Source organism: Centropristis striata, chromosome 10 (genome assembly GCF_030273125.1).
Source record: "Centropristis striata isolate RG_2023a ecotype Rhode Island chromosome 10, C.striata_1.0, whole genome shotgun sequence".
NCBI classification, from domain to species: Eukaryota; Metazoa; Chordata; class Actinopteri; order Perciformes; family Serranidae; genus Centropristis; species Centropristis striata.
This window is the reverse complement of record NC_081526.1, coordinates 29,341,602-29,357,433: the sequence shown is the minus strand read 5'-3', so window position 1 is coordinate 29,357,433 and position 15,832 is coordinate 29,341,602. Positions and strand designations below refer to the sequence as shown.

Sequence of the window (15,832 nt, the reverse complement as noted above, 5' to 3'; positions counted from 1 at the left end):
ACTAAAGCTGGCAGTTTTAATTTTGTCAAGGTAGAGCTCTTGACCTGAAAAGTAACTAAAGCTGGCAGCTAAATGTAGTGGAGTAAAAAGTACAATATTTACCTCTAAATGTATTGGAGTAGAAGTATAAAGTAACATAAAATGGAAACACTCAAGTAAAGTACAAGTACCTCAAAGTTGTACTTAAGCACTTGAGTAAATGTACTTAGTTACATTCCACCGCTGATCAGGGTGTCACATTTCCACAGCACTGACAATGAATAACAAAGAGAAAAAGAGATGAGTTAAAAAGTACCATCAGTTTATAAAATCTAACTAGATTGGGAAGGATGAGTCACACACCGGCGACTGTAATAATAAGAATCTTGTACACATAGTATTGGTACCTCCCCCTTGTCCTCTTCAGGGGTTTTGATTGGTTCTGACAGAAATACATATTCTCTCTAATGCAAATAAACTGTCATGAGGTGAAAATACAGTGAAAGGGTCAAAGTTATGAGACCAAATCGGTAAACGTCCTTTTTTATATCTATATAACGTTATGTATAACTATATTGACACGTTGCCGTGGATACGCATTGTTTTGCTTCTCTCCTGATGAGGGCTCGCCTTGTTAGTGACCTGTCAATCAAAGGTAGCCACGCCCCCAAAGCATACAATTCTTTATTCTATTTTCTTCTAAATGGGGCCATTATTTGAACTATTAACATCAAATTGTCTTGAAGAAGATTTTTTTTACTTGCGATTGAGACTATAGTGTCCAAAAAAAAATTCTGAGGTAATAAGTCAAGTGAGAAGTTTTCTCATTATGCACTGAAATGAATGGACACATTTTTTGCAGCCAAACTTAGCACCCCCTGCTGGAATATTCAGGCACTTCCTGGTTTGCCTCCATGCTCAGCCACGGAGATTGCCGCCTGGTTTCACTGCTTTTTTCACCCGACTGTGTCTGACGAGAGGCGACAGAATCGTCGGACAAGAGCTCGTCGGTGTGCGGGGCCTTTAAGACCTTCATTGTCAAACATGCCACGCTCCAGTTAAAGTAGTAGGGCCCTATGGTAGGGCCTCCCTGTTCCCAGGCACCCCACTGTTCCCCTCTATTGTTTCTGTGTGTGTGAGTGTAACCGACTGCCGGCACACACTCTTTTCAAAGCTCCTCTTATCAAGTTAAAATAAATATAAAGTAGATTGATTTAATCTTTGTTTTAAACTTTAAGCTTTTGAGAGAGGGATCAATAGTGATGGCTCACCGTCTGTTTGAAGGCAAGCAGCACGCTTCTTCTTACTGGAAGTACAGGATCTCTCCAGATCATCTAATACAACAAGTGCTCGACTTTCTGGAAAAGCAGGTAAATTCAGGTCGAGACGTTGTGACAGTTGGTTGCAGTGGTGGAACGTAACTAAGTAGCCTACATTACTCAAGTACTCTACTTTACCACAATTTTGAGGTACTTGTACTTTACTTGAGAATTTCTATTTTATGTAACTTTATACTTCTACTTCACTACATTTTGAGGCAAATATTGCAGTTTTTACTCCACTACATTTAGCTTTAGTTACTTTTCAGGTCGAGATTTAACATTAAAAAAAACATGATCAGTGTAAGTGATAAGCTATTTTTATAAATGAAACCTCATAACAGTATATTAGTCGTTAAAATGAGCCCTACCTTGAGAAAATAAGAATGCTACTTACATAAATGCATCAATAACAATACAATAATATATTTGCAATATATAAAAAAATCTGAGTGGGACATTTTGCATTAAGAGTACTTTTACTTTGATACTTTAAGTACATTTTGATGCTGATACTTTTGTACTTTTACTTAAGTAAGTAACGCAGGACTTTTAATTGTAGTGGAATAATTCTGCAGTGTGGTATTAGTACTTTAACTTAAGTAAGGGATCTGAATACTTCTTCCACCTTTGGTTGTTTGTGTAGCAAAATTAACTTTGTGTGGTATAACATGCCAAATGTTTTGTCAGAAAGGTCATCCCTTTGAGCTGGCAGTGGATGTGGGTTGCGGCTCAGGACAGGGCACGGTGCTGCTGGCCAAACACTTTGCCTCTGTGGTGGGGACAGACGTTAGTCCTGCCCAGCTGGAAGTGGCTTTGCAGTATGCCAAACAGCCAAACATCACATATAGGTGAGCATGAGCCAGCCAAGTTAAATATGTGAATACATTCCTATGAAAGCATTTCCCTTGTTCCATAATTGTGTTTTCCTGGCTAATGAGTGTGACATCAAGCGAGCCTAATTCTGTTAATAATGTTATAAAAAGAAAACATTTTACTTAACTGCACATAATTTGTTTAGCTTTGAAAATCCGGTAAGCCACTTATTGAATCTCGGCCAAAGCAGGAACAATGTGACCCTTGTGTGGTGAAAGTTGGTCATGCAGTAAGGCCTGTACAGTGGAGGAAATGTAGTCAGCACAGGGCACAGAAATCCTCAATATTTGTCATGTCACAAAGGTGGTTATAGCTACAATATAGAAAATCTTAAAAAATCTTAGGAGTAATGGATTCGTTGAAACTATATTGCATATATATATATATATATATATATATATATATATATATATATATATATATATATATATATATATATATATATATATATATATATATATATATATATATTAGTCATGGGAAAAAATATTAGAACATTCTTTAGAGCATTTCTTCAATTTCTTGTTCTTTTTAATGCCTGGAACAAGTAAATGAAAATTTGTTTGGATAAATATAATGTTAACAACAACAATAGCTCATAAGAGTTTAATTTAAGAGCTGATATTTAGCCATTTTCCATTGTTTTCTTAATAATAACTAAAATCATTATCAAGAAAACCATGGAAAATGGCTAGATATCAGCTCTCAAATTAAACTGTTATGAGCTATTTTTGTTGTTATCATTATATTTATCCAAACAAATGTACTGTTGGTTTTACAAGCCATTAAAATTAGCAATATATTGAAGAAAACAAGGGTGGTCTAATCATTTTTTCCATCATATATATATATACACACACAGAAAAAATTTACAAATAATCTGTAATCCCGTTGTAATTTGGTATATTATATATAATTTCTATCCTTTTTGACATTTTCTTGCTGGGAATGTTAATGCTGCCACACATTCATTTCTATGAGGAGGAGTGAATGCTTTGTACAGAAGTAATGAGAGACAGCCAAAGTCCAAATGAATGACCTGTGACACACTGTAGAAGGTATGCAAAGAAATCTGTGTGGAGTTAACAACCACACCAGACATTCATTGTGCACTTCTTCAGTAATTGCAGTCGGCTGCATCTCCTGCATATGAAAGTCAATGCATCATTAATTATCTAATAAATATTTATAAATAAATTGTGAAGAAAATGGAAATGAAGCTGTAATATAGGGAATGATTCAAGAGACCCATTTAAAAAAGTATTTCATCATTCTAATTTTCATAATCATATCAGAACAGTTTTAAAAGTTGACTTTTATTTAAAAATGAATCCTTTAAAAAAATATATTATGAGTGCAAGGCCAGTACATATAATAGCTGGTGACACACATCATATACATAATAGGAGTAGATGTAAACGGGAACATAAACAAGATGGAGCAAGAGAAAAAAGTAAAACTAAATAAAGAAACAAGCCAAAAAATATATTAAAACAAATAACTATGGGTGGATATAAAGGGCACTGTGTGTGTGTGTGTGTGTGTGTGTGTGTGTGTGTGTGTGTGTGTGTGACTAAGCTAATAATATAAAGGAAATACATATAATAAATACAGTAATAATGATAATACTAATAGTAGTAGTAGTAATAATACACTGTTGAACTATTATGAAAAATGAAGTTATTGTGAATTAAAACATTATGAAATGTAATTGTAATGTATATATAATATATATATATATATATATATATATATATATTATTGCAAAAAAACTCCAGTATGATATAAAATCACAAAACTGTCAATGCAATTCAAAAAAATTTCTGCTATTATGAAAATGAATAATAGACGACTTTTTATTTAATAAATAAATGAAAAAAATCTATCTATTTTACCTTTAAAATCAAACGTCTTACATGAGGCACTGGCTAATACTTTGTTGCTAGTATTTTCTTTAAATATTTAAATAATATGACTAGTATCCAGGAACCTCCCAAAATAGTTCAAAATAATGCACTGATTTATGTATACTCATGTTTGAGATTTTAAAAAATGTTTCCCCCCTTTTCTTCTCTACCTTCAGACAGTGTGTGGCTGAAGAGCTGCCCTTTGCCGACAGCTCAGTGGACTTGATAACAGCCATGTCTGCCTTCCACTGGTTCGACCGACCGCGCTTCCTGCAGGAGGCCCACAGAGTCCTGAAGCCCCGCGGCTGCATGGCTCTGCTCAACTACACCATCGACATGGAGCTCAGCTACGACGACTGCTGCTCACAGACACTCAACCAAGTCTGCAAAGAGGTGCTCGCTACTACATTCACCTGAGAGAAGTTATTGTAAATGGGCAGTGGTCCACCCTCAGCCACATGTACAGATATACACTGTACTGTGAGATACACTCACCAGCCACTTTATTAGGTACACCTGTGCAACTGCTCATTAACGCATGTATTTAATCAGCCAATCACATGGCAGCAACTCAATGCATTTAGTCATGTAGACGTGGTGAAGACGAGGTGATTGAAGAGACTTTTAACTTAGCATGGTTGTTGGTATTTCACAAACTGCTGATCTAACAACCATCTCTTGGGTTTACAGAGAATGGTCTGAAAAAGAGAAAATATCCAGTGAGCCTTGATGTCTTGTTGATGCCAGAGGTCAGAGGAGAATGGTCAGACTGGTTGGAGATGATAGAAAGACAACAACTCAAATAACCACTTGTTACAACCAAGCAGTGGTAGAATGTAACTAAGTACATTTACTCAAGTATTGGACTTAAGTACAATTTTGAGGTACTTGTACTTTATGTGAGTGTTTCCATTTTATGTAAGTTTATACTTCTATTTGTTTACATATTGAGGTAAATATTGTACTCTTTACTCTTCTTACATAAATGTATCAAAAATAATAATCCAATTATACATTTTTAATGTATGTAAAGCAATCTGAGTGGGTCCATTCAGCATAACGAGTACTTTTGATACTTTAAGTACATTTTGATGCTGATACTTTTGTACTTTAACTTCAGTAAGTTTTAAATGCAGGACTTTTACTTGTAGTGGAGTTATTTCACAGTGTGGTATTAGTACTTTTATTTAAGTAAAGGATCTGAATACTTTTTCTACCACTGCAACCAAGGTCTGCAGAAGACCATCTCTGAACACACAGCACATCCAACCTTGAAGAAGATGGGCAACAGCAGCAGAAGACCTCACTGCCACTTTTTTAGGCACACCTTGCTAGCTCATAAAGTGGCTGGTGAGTGTAGATATGGGGCTGTTAGGCAAATTTAAACAGTTTTTAACGTATAGCATGAACAATGTCTCTGTTCAAAGTGTCCCAGTAAGCCATGACCAGACACACAAAAAACAATCATATAGATCACTTTGTTGGGTTTTTGTATCAGCATCACCAACTATCTAACCCACCTGATTCATGAACTCAAAAGGAGAGTAATGTATCAGCTCTGCTGCTATAAGCAACATAATTTGTCCGTCATCATCATCAGGTGCATCCTCATATCACACTCTAGTGGATTTTCTGGCCAAAACAATTACACCCTTTAATGAATAATTGACAACAGCACCATGCAGTGGATGTTTCTAGTAAATCAATGTCCTATCTGAGTGGCACTGTTCTCTCAATTGCATTTAGTTAGTTTGCATGTACATTTTTGAACAAAACATTGTAAAAACATGTCTCAAGAGTTAATGTCAGACACCATTTAAGTGTTAAAGAATAAAGAATAAAAATCACAAAAACTGAATATATTTTACAAACACACATATCTAGGCATTAAAGCTGTCTTATTCGCTAAAGTAAACACTTCAGTGAGTAAAAACACGTCATGCCGTATTTATAATGCTAATATTGTATTGATGAACAGTCTGATGACGCCCTGTCTCTTGGTCAGTTTTATGCAGCCCTGCAGCCTTACCGCAGTCCCCACCTGGGTCACAGCACTATAGACTTATACAGGGAAGCCTATGGATCCATCCCTTACCCTGACAAGGAGTGGTGAGAGCATGTTTATGTTTCATGCAAATTCCAGGTTTGTCAGCAAAATCATCCATTTGCATGCTTGTTATGTATGCAAACGTAAAGACGACACAGATTTTTTATTTATTTATTACAGGCATGAGTGTGTGTGGGTGAAGCGGTCCATGCCTCTGTCCAGCTACATGGGGTTGGTGGAGTCTTTCTCGAGCTACCAGACTCTGCTGAGAGATGACCCGCAGAAAGCCATCACACTCTCCCAGGACATCTGTCAAAGGTTAATGCTTCATGGCAGCATACATGCAGTACATAATACACATGTGCATATCACACATTCCTCACAATGATCTGTAAATATGATTTTAAGCAATGCACCGTCAGACTGAATGGTGACCAGTGGTGGATGAGTACATAGTACATTTACTCAAATACTGTACTTAAGTACAATTTTGAGGCACTTGTACTTGAGCATTACCACATATGTAATGTGGTAACATATGTCCACTACATTTTGAGTAGTAAATATTGTACTTTTCAGGAGATTTAACATTAAAAAAATGAATTTAAAGTGATTATGCATATTTTAACTTTAACCTCATAACAGTATATTAAGTAGTTAAAATTAGCCCTATCTTTAGACATTTAAAGCACTGCTTACATAAATGCACCAATAATCTAATAATATATTTAGAATATATAAAACATCTGAGTAGGTCCATTCTGCATAACGAGTACTTTTACTGTTGATACTTTAAGCACATTTTGATGCTGATACTTTTACTGAACCAAGTTTTAAATGCAGGACTTTTACTTGTAGTGGAGTCATTTTACAGTGTGATGTTAGTACTTTTACTTACCACTGATGCTGACCCACTGTCTCCTCAGGTTAATGTCCTTAATGCGTGTGACCTCTGCAGAGACAGAGGTTGTGGTGGCTGTGAGGTATTTTTGCCTTCTGGCCTGCAAACCTCAGGAAGCCTAACAGCTGCCAGCACTCACTGCTTCAACAAAGTCATGAAGAAAGTTATGCTTGAAAGATTGCAAACTTTTTTGTGTGAAAGTTTTTTCTTTGACATCTAAATCCAGAACAAGTTTGTGTGTTAGATGTTTGTTACAGGAGTGTATGTTCCCAGGGCCCTCCAGCTCAGTATTCTGTTTACAGACAATAGTGAGTTTTGGTCAAATTTGACCTATGAGTTGAAATATTTCATAAGTATTGAACCCGAACCGTAAGCCATGTCATAAAGTGAATACAGAGCTGGGTCCCCATTATGTCCCAGGTTATGTAGAGCTGAGGAACATAGGACCCTAGATAAGCACATAATGTAGAACTGGGAAACATACAGAAGGTATTCACAGCGCTTCACTTTTTCCACATTTCTTTATGTTACAGCCTTATTTCAAAATGGATTAAATTCTAAACAAAATACCCCATACAGACAACTTTAAAAAAGTTTTTAAATGTTTGCAAATTTATTTGAAATAAAGAACGAAAATATAATATGTACACAAGCATTCACAGCCTTTGCTCAATACTTTGTGGCACCTTTGGCAGCAATTACAGCCTCAAGTCTTTTGGAATATGACGCCACAAGTTTGGCACACCTATCTTTGGCTAGTTTCGCCCATTCCTCCTTACAAAACCTCTCGAGCTCCATCAGGTTGGATGGGGAGCATCGGTGCACAGCCATTTTCAGATCCTTCCACAGATGTTCAATAGGATTCAAGTCTGGGCCATTCACAGAGTTGTCCTGAAGCCACTCCTTTGATATCTTGGCTGTGTGCTTGGGGTCGTTGTCCTGTTGAAAGATGAACCGTCGCCCCAGTCTGAGGTCAAGAGCGCTCTGGAGCAGGTTTTCTTCCAGGATGTCTCTGTACATTGCTGCAATCATCTTTCCCTCAATCCTGACTAGTCTCCCAGTTCCTGCCACTGAAAAACATCCCCACAGCATGATGCTGACACCACCATGCGTCACTGTAGGGATGGTGTTGGCCAGGTGATGAGTGGTGCCTGGTTTCCTCCAAACATAACATTGGGCATTCACGCCAAAGAGTTCGATCTTTGTCTCATCAGACCAGAGAATTTTGTTTCTTATGGTCTAAGAGTCTTTCACGTACCTTTTGGCAAACTCCAGGCGGGCTGCCATGTGCCTTTTACTAAGGAGTGGCTTCCGTCTGGCCACTCTGCCATACAGGCCTGATTTGTGGAGTGCTGCAGTGTTGGCCGTCCTTCTGGAAGGTTCTCCGCTCTCCACATAGGAACGCTGGAGCTCTGTCAGAGTGACCATCGGGTTATTGGTCACCTCCCTAACTAAAGCCCTTCTCCCCCGATCACTCAGTTTAGAGAGACGGCCAGCTCTAGGAAGAGTCCTGGTGGTTCCAAACTTCTTCCATTTACGGATGATGGAGGCCACAGTGCTCATTGGGACCTTTAAAGCAGCAGGAATTTTTCTGTACCCTTCCCCAGATCTGTGCCTCGAGACAATCCTGTCTCGGAGGTCTACAGACAATTCCTTCAACTTCATGCTTGTTTTGTGGTCTGACATGCACTGTTAACTGTGTGACCTTATATAGACAGGTGTGTGCCTTTCCAAATCATGTCCAATCAACTGAATTTACCATAGGTGGCCTCCAATTAAGCTGTAGAAACATCTCAAGCATGATCAGTGGAAACAGAATGCACCTGAGCTCAATTTTGGTCTTGATCGCAAAGGCTGTGAATACTTATGTACAAGTGATTTCTTGTTTTTTTATTTTTAATAAATTTGCAAAAATCTCAAACAAACTTTTTTAAAGTTGTCATTATGGGGTTTTTGTGTAGGATTTTGAGGGGAAAAAATGAATTGAATCCATTTTGGAATAAGGCTGTAACATAACAAATTGTGGAAAAAGTGAAGCGCTGTGAATTCTTTCCATATGCACTGTATAGAGGACATGGGACCCTCTTTGATGTCCCCATTATATTCCATATTATCTGGGAACACACAGTAGTAAATTACATTATTTACTTAGGTATGTTCTGTTTTGTGTAGGCTACAAATACCACTTATTAAGGAATAGTTTAGGAAAAAATATTACTTTCTTGCTGATAATTATAAGTTTAGTTTGGTTTAGTTTATCTTAGCTTAGCTTAGCACTGGAAATATGGCAAAACTACTAGCTTGGTGCTAATTTTAGCGTTTACACTCCGGTTTGTATGGATTAAGTAACTGGGATATAACCTCCCATGAGCTTTAGAGGTACTAAAAGGCACTTTTTCTTTTAAATAAAAAGTGGTAGGCTAGCTGCTTCCTGTTTAATGATAAACAAAGCTAAGCTAGGAAGCTGCTGGCTCTGGCTACTAGTTTAGCATACAAATATGAGTGATATTGACCTTTTCATCGAACTCAAGCAAGAAAGCTGTCTGAAAATATCCAACTATTGCTTTAAAGTCACACAAAGGAATGTTTTACAGATGATCAGCTGTTTATTTGACAAAACACACAAACATGCATTTCACTAACTGTATTAAGGCTGGTTCTAAGGCTCTGATAGCTAGGTTATCTCATTTCTAGATCATGATATACAGTATGTTTTCTAGTAATTCAATACATTATACATAAAAAATATATATAGCCTACACTACCGCTCAAAAGTTTGTGGTCACTTAGAAATTTCCTTTTTGAAGGAAAAGCACAACTTTTTAAAAGTAAAATAACATAGACATTGCTACTATTAAAGCTAGAAACGGCTGGATTTCTTATGAAATATCTATTATATAGTGTCATGTGTTCCAGTGGCGCATTGTGTTAATCCACGTTTATAGTGTTGAAAGGCTGATTGATCATTAAAACACCTGAGCATTATGAAAACTGTTTTCTGCTGATTTGAGAAGCAATAAAATAATCGTTCTTCAAACTGGTTGAGTATCTAGAGTGAAATTTAAAGATTTGTACAGGTTAAAATGATTATTTCTACCCTTGCCAATGTCTTTATTATATTTTCTATTCATTTCATTACTCATTTCATGAATAAAATCTACCATTCAGCTGTCTCTCCTTTTTAAGGTGCAGATATGCATCAGATTAGTGATTTGGTACAGAAGATCTTTCTTGAATGCAGGAGCTCCAATTGAATATTGTAAATGATCTGTGACGTGTAATTTGTCATTTTTAATGAGTAAACTACTGTGAAAAAGTGTACTGTTGAAGAAGTTGTGTCACAAAATACCACAAGAGGGAGACATTTGATCAAAGGTGATTACTGGTACTTTGCCAATGTGGGCCACCATATCATATAGTCTCAGAAACATACCTATGTAAACAATAATCAAATTGTATATCACAATCATGCCAAGCCTTGTATATCTTTTCTATACAATAGTGACATTAATTTTCCTGTTGAGTATTTGACTGAAAAGTGGTATGAGTTTTGGTATTTGAGTAGTTTTTTGTCAACTTCACAAGTTAAAATTTAAATAACTGTGCTTTATCAAAGTAGTCTGTATGTGAATAAACGTATAACGTTTACCGCAGACAAACCACCATCACCAATAATTTCTATAGGCTGGTTAGGCTTGAGGGTCAGCTGTCTGTAGCTCTGTAATAAAGCTATGAATCACTACTGACTGTTTGCTGGAAGACAACAGAGAGTGGAAAACATGGAGTTGCTCCAAAACACTTTCAGTGACGTACATTATCTTTGTTTTATTTAGAGGAAAGTCCCACTGACCGATTTATACCTCATGTCACATGTATTTACACCTATGTCACTGGCTCAAAACTGATCTAAAAATATAATGTACTGATCTAATAATATCAGCCTTTCCCCTGATTACATGATTATATCGTCTGATCTGTGCCACATGGGAGGAATAAAGTTTGTTGTTGGAGTTTGTCATGGCTTTTGGGACTCTGGTCTAAATTTGTGCCCGATTTGTACTTTTCTGAATCACTTTTTTCATATTCTCATAGACTTTATTCTCACATCTTTATCTACTTGGCTACTCGTTGGCAGCTTTTATCTTTTTGTATGACATTTGAGACTACAGTGGATTTATTCCTGATTAGTCCTGTGGAGTTTTTCAGAGAGCTTCTCAGCAAAAATGTCATTTAAAGCTACGATTCCTCAGATGTTTCCCCAATCTCACAGCCTTTGCCATTAGTCGGTAACCTTTTTCCACCACTGAAGGATCTGCTCTAACAGGACACTTTATTAATTTATCTACATTCTAACAAACAGAAAACATCCCAGATGCCCTTTCTTATAAGGTCTGGCCTATTTCTTAGCTTTGGACAGACATTTGTTACAAACACATATTAGTGTGGGCAGCCCTCAGTGGTGCTATTGGTAGCCGCGGGCGTGACTCGAGGCCGAGGCACCACTCTGACCGGTGCAGGTGTTCTGAGTGGGCATGTTTGTATGGTCTGCACCTGTAGCACAGGGGCGGTAAGTTGTCCGTTTTTATCTTCTGGCCTTGAGCTATTTCAGCATCCTACTTTGGCCCTCCTCTGCTGGAAAGCCTCCACACAACTCTACTGTAAGTTTGTGTTTGTATGTGGTAAAATAGACAGTAGAACTGATCAAAAAAGATATATTTGTAGTTGCAACAATCACAGTGTTTTTTTTTCTGTTTCTGTTTTAGTCTTGATTCATGCAGTACAGTGCACCATATATTTGTATAAAAGGGCAAAAGTTATGTCCACTACTGAGTACCAAGATTCATCATATAAAAGCCACATAGGTTCCTAAAGGGAGTGCGGGAGGGGCTGTGGATGGATAAAACAACCAAAATTTTTAACTTGGAGACTGATGTTGGTATCCAGTTGGAATTTATGTGGGGCTACACAGTGGTGTAGTGGTTAGCACCCTTGCCTCAAAGGTTCTTCTGGGTGGAGTTTGCATGTTTTCCCCATGTCAGCGTGGGTTCTCACTAGGTACTGTATGAATGAATGGAAATTATGTTCAAAGTAGTTTTTAATAACCCTAACCCTGTTATTTTTTCCCAACCTTAACCACATAGTTTTGGTGTCTAAATCTAACCAAATAGTTGTGTTTACTGAAGTCATACGAACCTGTTCATGGGAATATGTCACATTGTATTATTTTGGCCTGACCCTTAAATGTTGCAGAGAAATATTCTAATCATGCAGCCACAAGTTAAATTTAACCCATGTCTTGTCTGAAACATGATAATCCTCATCATAAATCATCATTAAATCCTGTGTTAATATCAATTTATGAAGCATGTTGTCAGAAAAGAAGGTAAAATCTTAAAATGCAATACACAATAGTTTTCATTTTAATGGTGATTCATCACGAAAGGAAAGTGAAGCTATGCAGCAGCGCCGAGTTCTGAAAAAAACAAGGCACCATCTGGCGAATGTGAGGCTTCCTCTTTATTGTGTTGTTGCAGCTGTTTGAGCACAAAGTTCCATTCAGATCTCTCGCTAACATCGTGCTATTGTCTGGAAGATTATTGATGGAAAACATTATCATCCCCTCCTGTGAAATCAGATCTCTTCTCACCACACGCTCAGCTTCAAGTGATGTGTTTTTATTGATCTGTTTTTCAAATGTATTTCTATGATATGACCCTCTTCTATAATAGAGTGCATGTCACAGATTTATACTGAAACAGCATTCCACTGCAGTTTAGCCAACCAGCTCGTGTTCGTTCACTGACTACAGTAGGTAAGTCAAGAAAAATATTTTAGTTGTTCTGTTATTCATACAATGAATGCATAAAGTGCTACAAAGTCAGTTTGTTCCCCAGCCAGTTTGGCCTTCAGCATATGCACTTAATGTGTCAGTAGGTCTATACTATTCACTGACTGATGAAAACAATCCCTGACTCAGAGATGCTCTACAGTCACCATGCTCTATGAGTTGTATCATTATAGAGACATCAGGTGATGAATGTATCAGTTCTGATAGATCTGATGTCATCATGTTTTTTTCTCTCTCTCTACATGTATAATGTCTAATAATATCTTGTAATAACTCATGATGCAATCTAAGAGTTGACATGACAGGGCAGCGACATTGCAATTGCAGGAAAAGTTGCAAACAAATAACTTAATATAAAAACACAAGAATCCTATAAAAATCTGTTTTTATATATATATATATAATGTGCCTTTGTCTTGTTGAGCAACAGGCACACCGCCCGTCAGTGAATGCCATGGAAACAGAATTAAGAGCTGTCAGAGGTCGGCTAAAAACAACTTTCACATCTCTCGTTTCGCTTGGACTTGATCACGAGCTGAAAACTTTTTGAAAACAACTTTGGAAAACAAACTGTTGGAGTTTAAACTTCATGACACCACACCTGGTTGATATCAAACTCCTGTGGAGAAGCTGAGAGGCTGAAAATGGCCCTCAGTCGCCCCCTGATCCAGGACCAGCTGCCACTGGGAGTCACTTCTGAGCTGGATGGTAACTATGCGGGTAAGACAAATGTTAAAATATATATATTTTTTAAACTTTATGATTTATGTGTTGTTTTATCACAGTTACCCCTACATTTCTGCAGAAATTATTGTATTTATTGACTTTAAAGAGTGAAACTTGACACCATGATATTTGGAATGTTGCAAGAAAAAATGAGATTTACTGAAATATGAGAGACATTCAGACATACAGAGAGGTATTTAGTCTAAACATTGATAACAAAGACACAGATTAGACCAAGTTGGGAACAGCTTGAAACAAACATTGAATTCTTCATTTTAACTTCAGTAAAGTCCTTATGAAATATATTATAATAAATCCCTAAATTCTACAACAGGGAGCAGCTGTTTGCATCTCTACTCTTAAATGAAGAATACAATGAAATGTTACAAGTGTACGTTTAACTGTGTACAGCTTAAATTCTTCTCAATTTACATCATATCATATCATTTCTTGTACTGACTCTTCCAGTACAGTAGGTCGTCTACTCATATGAACATGTAGTCATGGATACTGAACTTTAACAGGAGGCTAGGAGCCAGTTAATAGACAAATACAATTAATTTTACAACATTAAATGGTCCATTATTATTTTTTCTTTGGAATTATATAATTCAAATTAACTGACTTATTAACTATATTGACTTGGCACAAGGATTGATGCTTGGCCACTTGGCAGATGAATCAGATATTTTATTGCATTTAATAGCTGCAGTCGGCACAACAGGTGAACAGTGTAAAAACAGAAAACACCATCAAACTTCCCCAGTTGATACTACAAGGTTTCTGAAATTGCTTTTTCTAAGTTTTCACTTTGTTGACATAAAACAGTTTAGTTTTCAAAAAGGGCAAGTGAAACGGAAATTTCTGGCTCATAGTTTTGAGAAGAAACTAATTTTGAAAAAAAAAAAAAAAGCCTTTAAAGATATGGATTGTAAATGTCCATATATTTCCAAAACACTACAGGTGAACAGTATTTTTATCCTAATCTTTCAAAACAACTATTTTTACTTGTTTGTTTGCATTAAAACAATTTTATTAATTAAAAATTGCCATTGCCATTTTATGTTTATGGAAATAATACATTATATAATGAATCATCAAAATCAGGATCAGGATCAGAATCAGAATTACTTTTATAATCCCCAGGAGGAAATTGCTTTTGTTGCAGAGACTCCAGTGCAAAATTATTAAGAATTATGAAATACAATAAATAATAATAAAAAAATAGAATAAAGAACTAAATCTGATTTTAATGCTAACTTTTGGTGAATTTAGGAGAAAGATGCAAAAAGACAAAAAAAAAGTGGGGTGTTTTCTTTCCACTTGTCTGGAATGACACGTTATGGAAATAAAGTAGCCCGAAATCTAGAAGAAGAAAAAAAAGTCTTTGCCTTTAGTATGTCACCTTTGGCGACTTAATAAGCCTGAATTTGTGCAGGTTTATGTGGACAGTTGTTAGACAGGGGTGTTTATTGTTGTTGTTATTATGAAGAGACAGTTGTCGAGGATTTATCAATTTTATATCCTGTGACACAAGCAAAAACATGAGTCACTCAAAAAGGATATCAAACAAAAACTACTTGTCCACACACATATATGAATATACAAATATGAGTAAAAAGACTAATTTGCATGCTCATTTGTGTTAGTCACAAGAAACTTCTTTCCTCCACCTCGTATATTCAAATGAAGGAGGATATCGCTGGTTTAACAGAGGCTGGTCGTGCTCAAGGTAGTTTTTAGGGGATAATTGTGTCTATGACTCTGTGCCTCTTTACGTCATTGATGCCAGGCTGTGATCAGTGACTCACACATGCTGTCTCCTCCCGTAGCGTTCAGATACTGCAGAGTGAGTTGGACTGACTTCAGAGCTGTTCCAAACAGTGAGCACGTCTGGTGTATCTGCTGCACAGATGCTCCCACCCCACCACTCAAAGTGCTGTGGATAACACCACTAAAACACTAAAAGCTTAACTAAACTGAAAGCCCTACTTGACTACTGTGAACATGTTCACATTTAATGGTTTCGTATTGTAAGAAGTGAGATTTCCATGTCTTTTCTGATAATAAAGCAGGTCCAGGGGGTATAGAAATACTGTGAAAGTATCCAAATGCTCAATCCACAGAGAAATACAGCATAAAGCTCGTATTTACAAACTAATCGGATAAGTGTGCACAGAGTATGACTGATTTTTTCACACCAGAGTACAAAAGGACCCAAGCCACATT

The 15,832-nt window shown here is 36.7% G+C and overlaps 1 protein-coding gene across 1 annotated transcript; it reads left to right on the top strand.

The window, feature by feature from the left end:
- Window positions 1-1,152: 1,152 nt before the first annotated feature.
- On the top strand, window positions 1,153-7,456 carry LOC131979588 (putative methyltransferase DDB_G0268948). Its single transcript, XM_059343624.1, has 6 exons — window positions 1,153-1,349; window positions 1,989-2,149; window positions 4,258-4,474; window positions 6,087-6,190; window positions 6,309-6,446; window positions 7,055-7,456. Exons 1-6 carry the CDS (start codon window positions 1,242-1,244, stop codon window positions 7,149-7,151), a joined length of 825 nt encoding a protein of 274 aa, XP_059199607.1. The 5' UTR covers window positions 1,153-1,241; the 3' UTR covers window positions 7,152-7,456.
- Window positions 7,457-15,832: the final 8,376 nt, after the last annotated feature.

Bases quoted from the DNA above. Each gene is read 5' to 3' on its own strand.
- LOC131979588 (XM_059343624.1), top strand. From the start codon at position 1,242: ATGGCTCACCGTCTGTTTGAAGGCAAGCAGCACGCTTCTTCTTACTGG. The intron at 2,150-4,257 runs GTGAGCATGAGC...CTCTACCTTCAG, and splicing joins CAGCCAAACATCACATATAG to ACAGTGTGTGGCTGAAGAGC. The intron at 6,191-6,308 runs GTGAGAGCATGT...TATTTATTACAG, and splicing joins CCTTACCCTGACAAGGAGTG to GCATGAGTGTGTGTGGGTGA.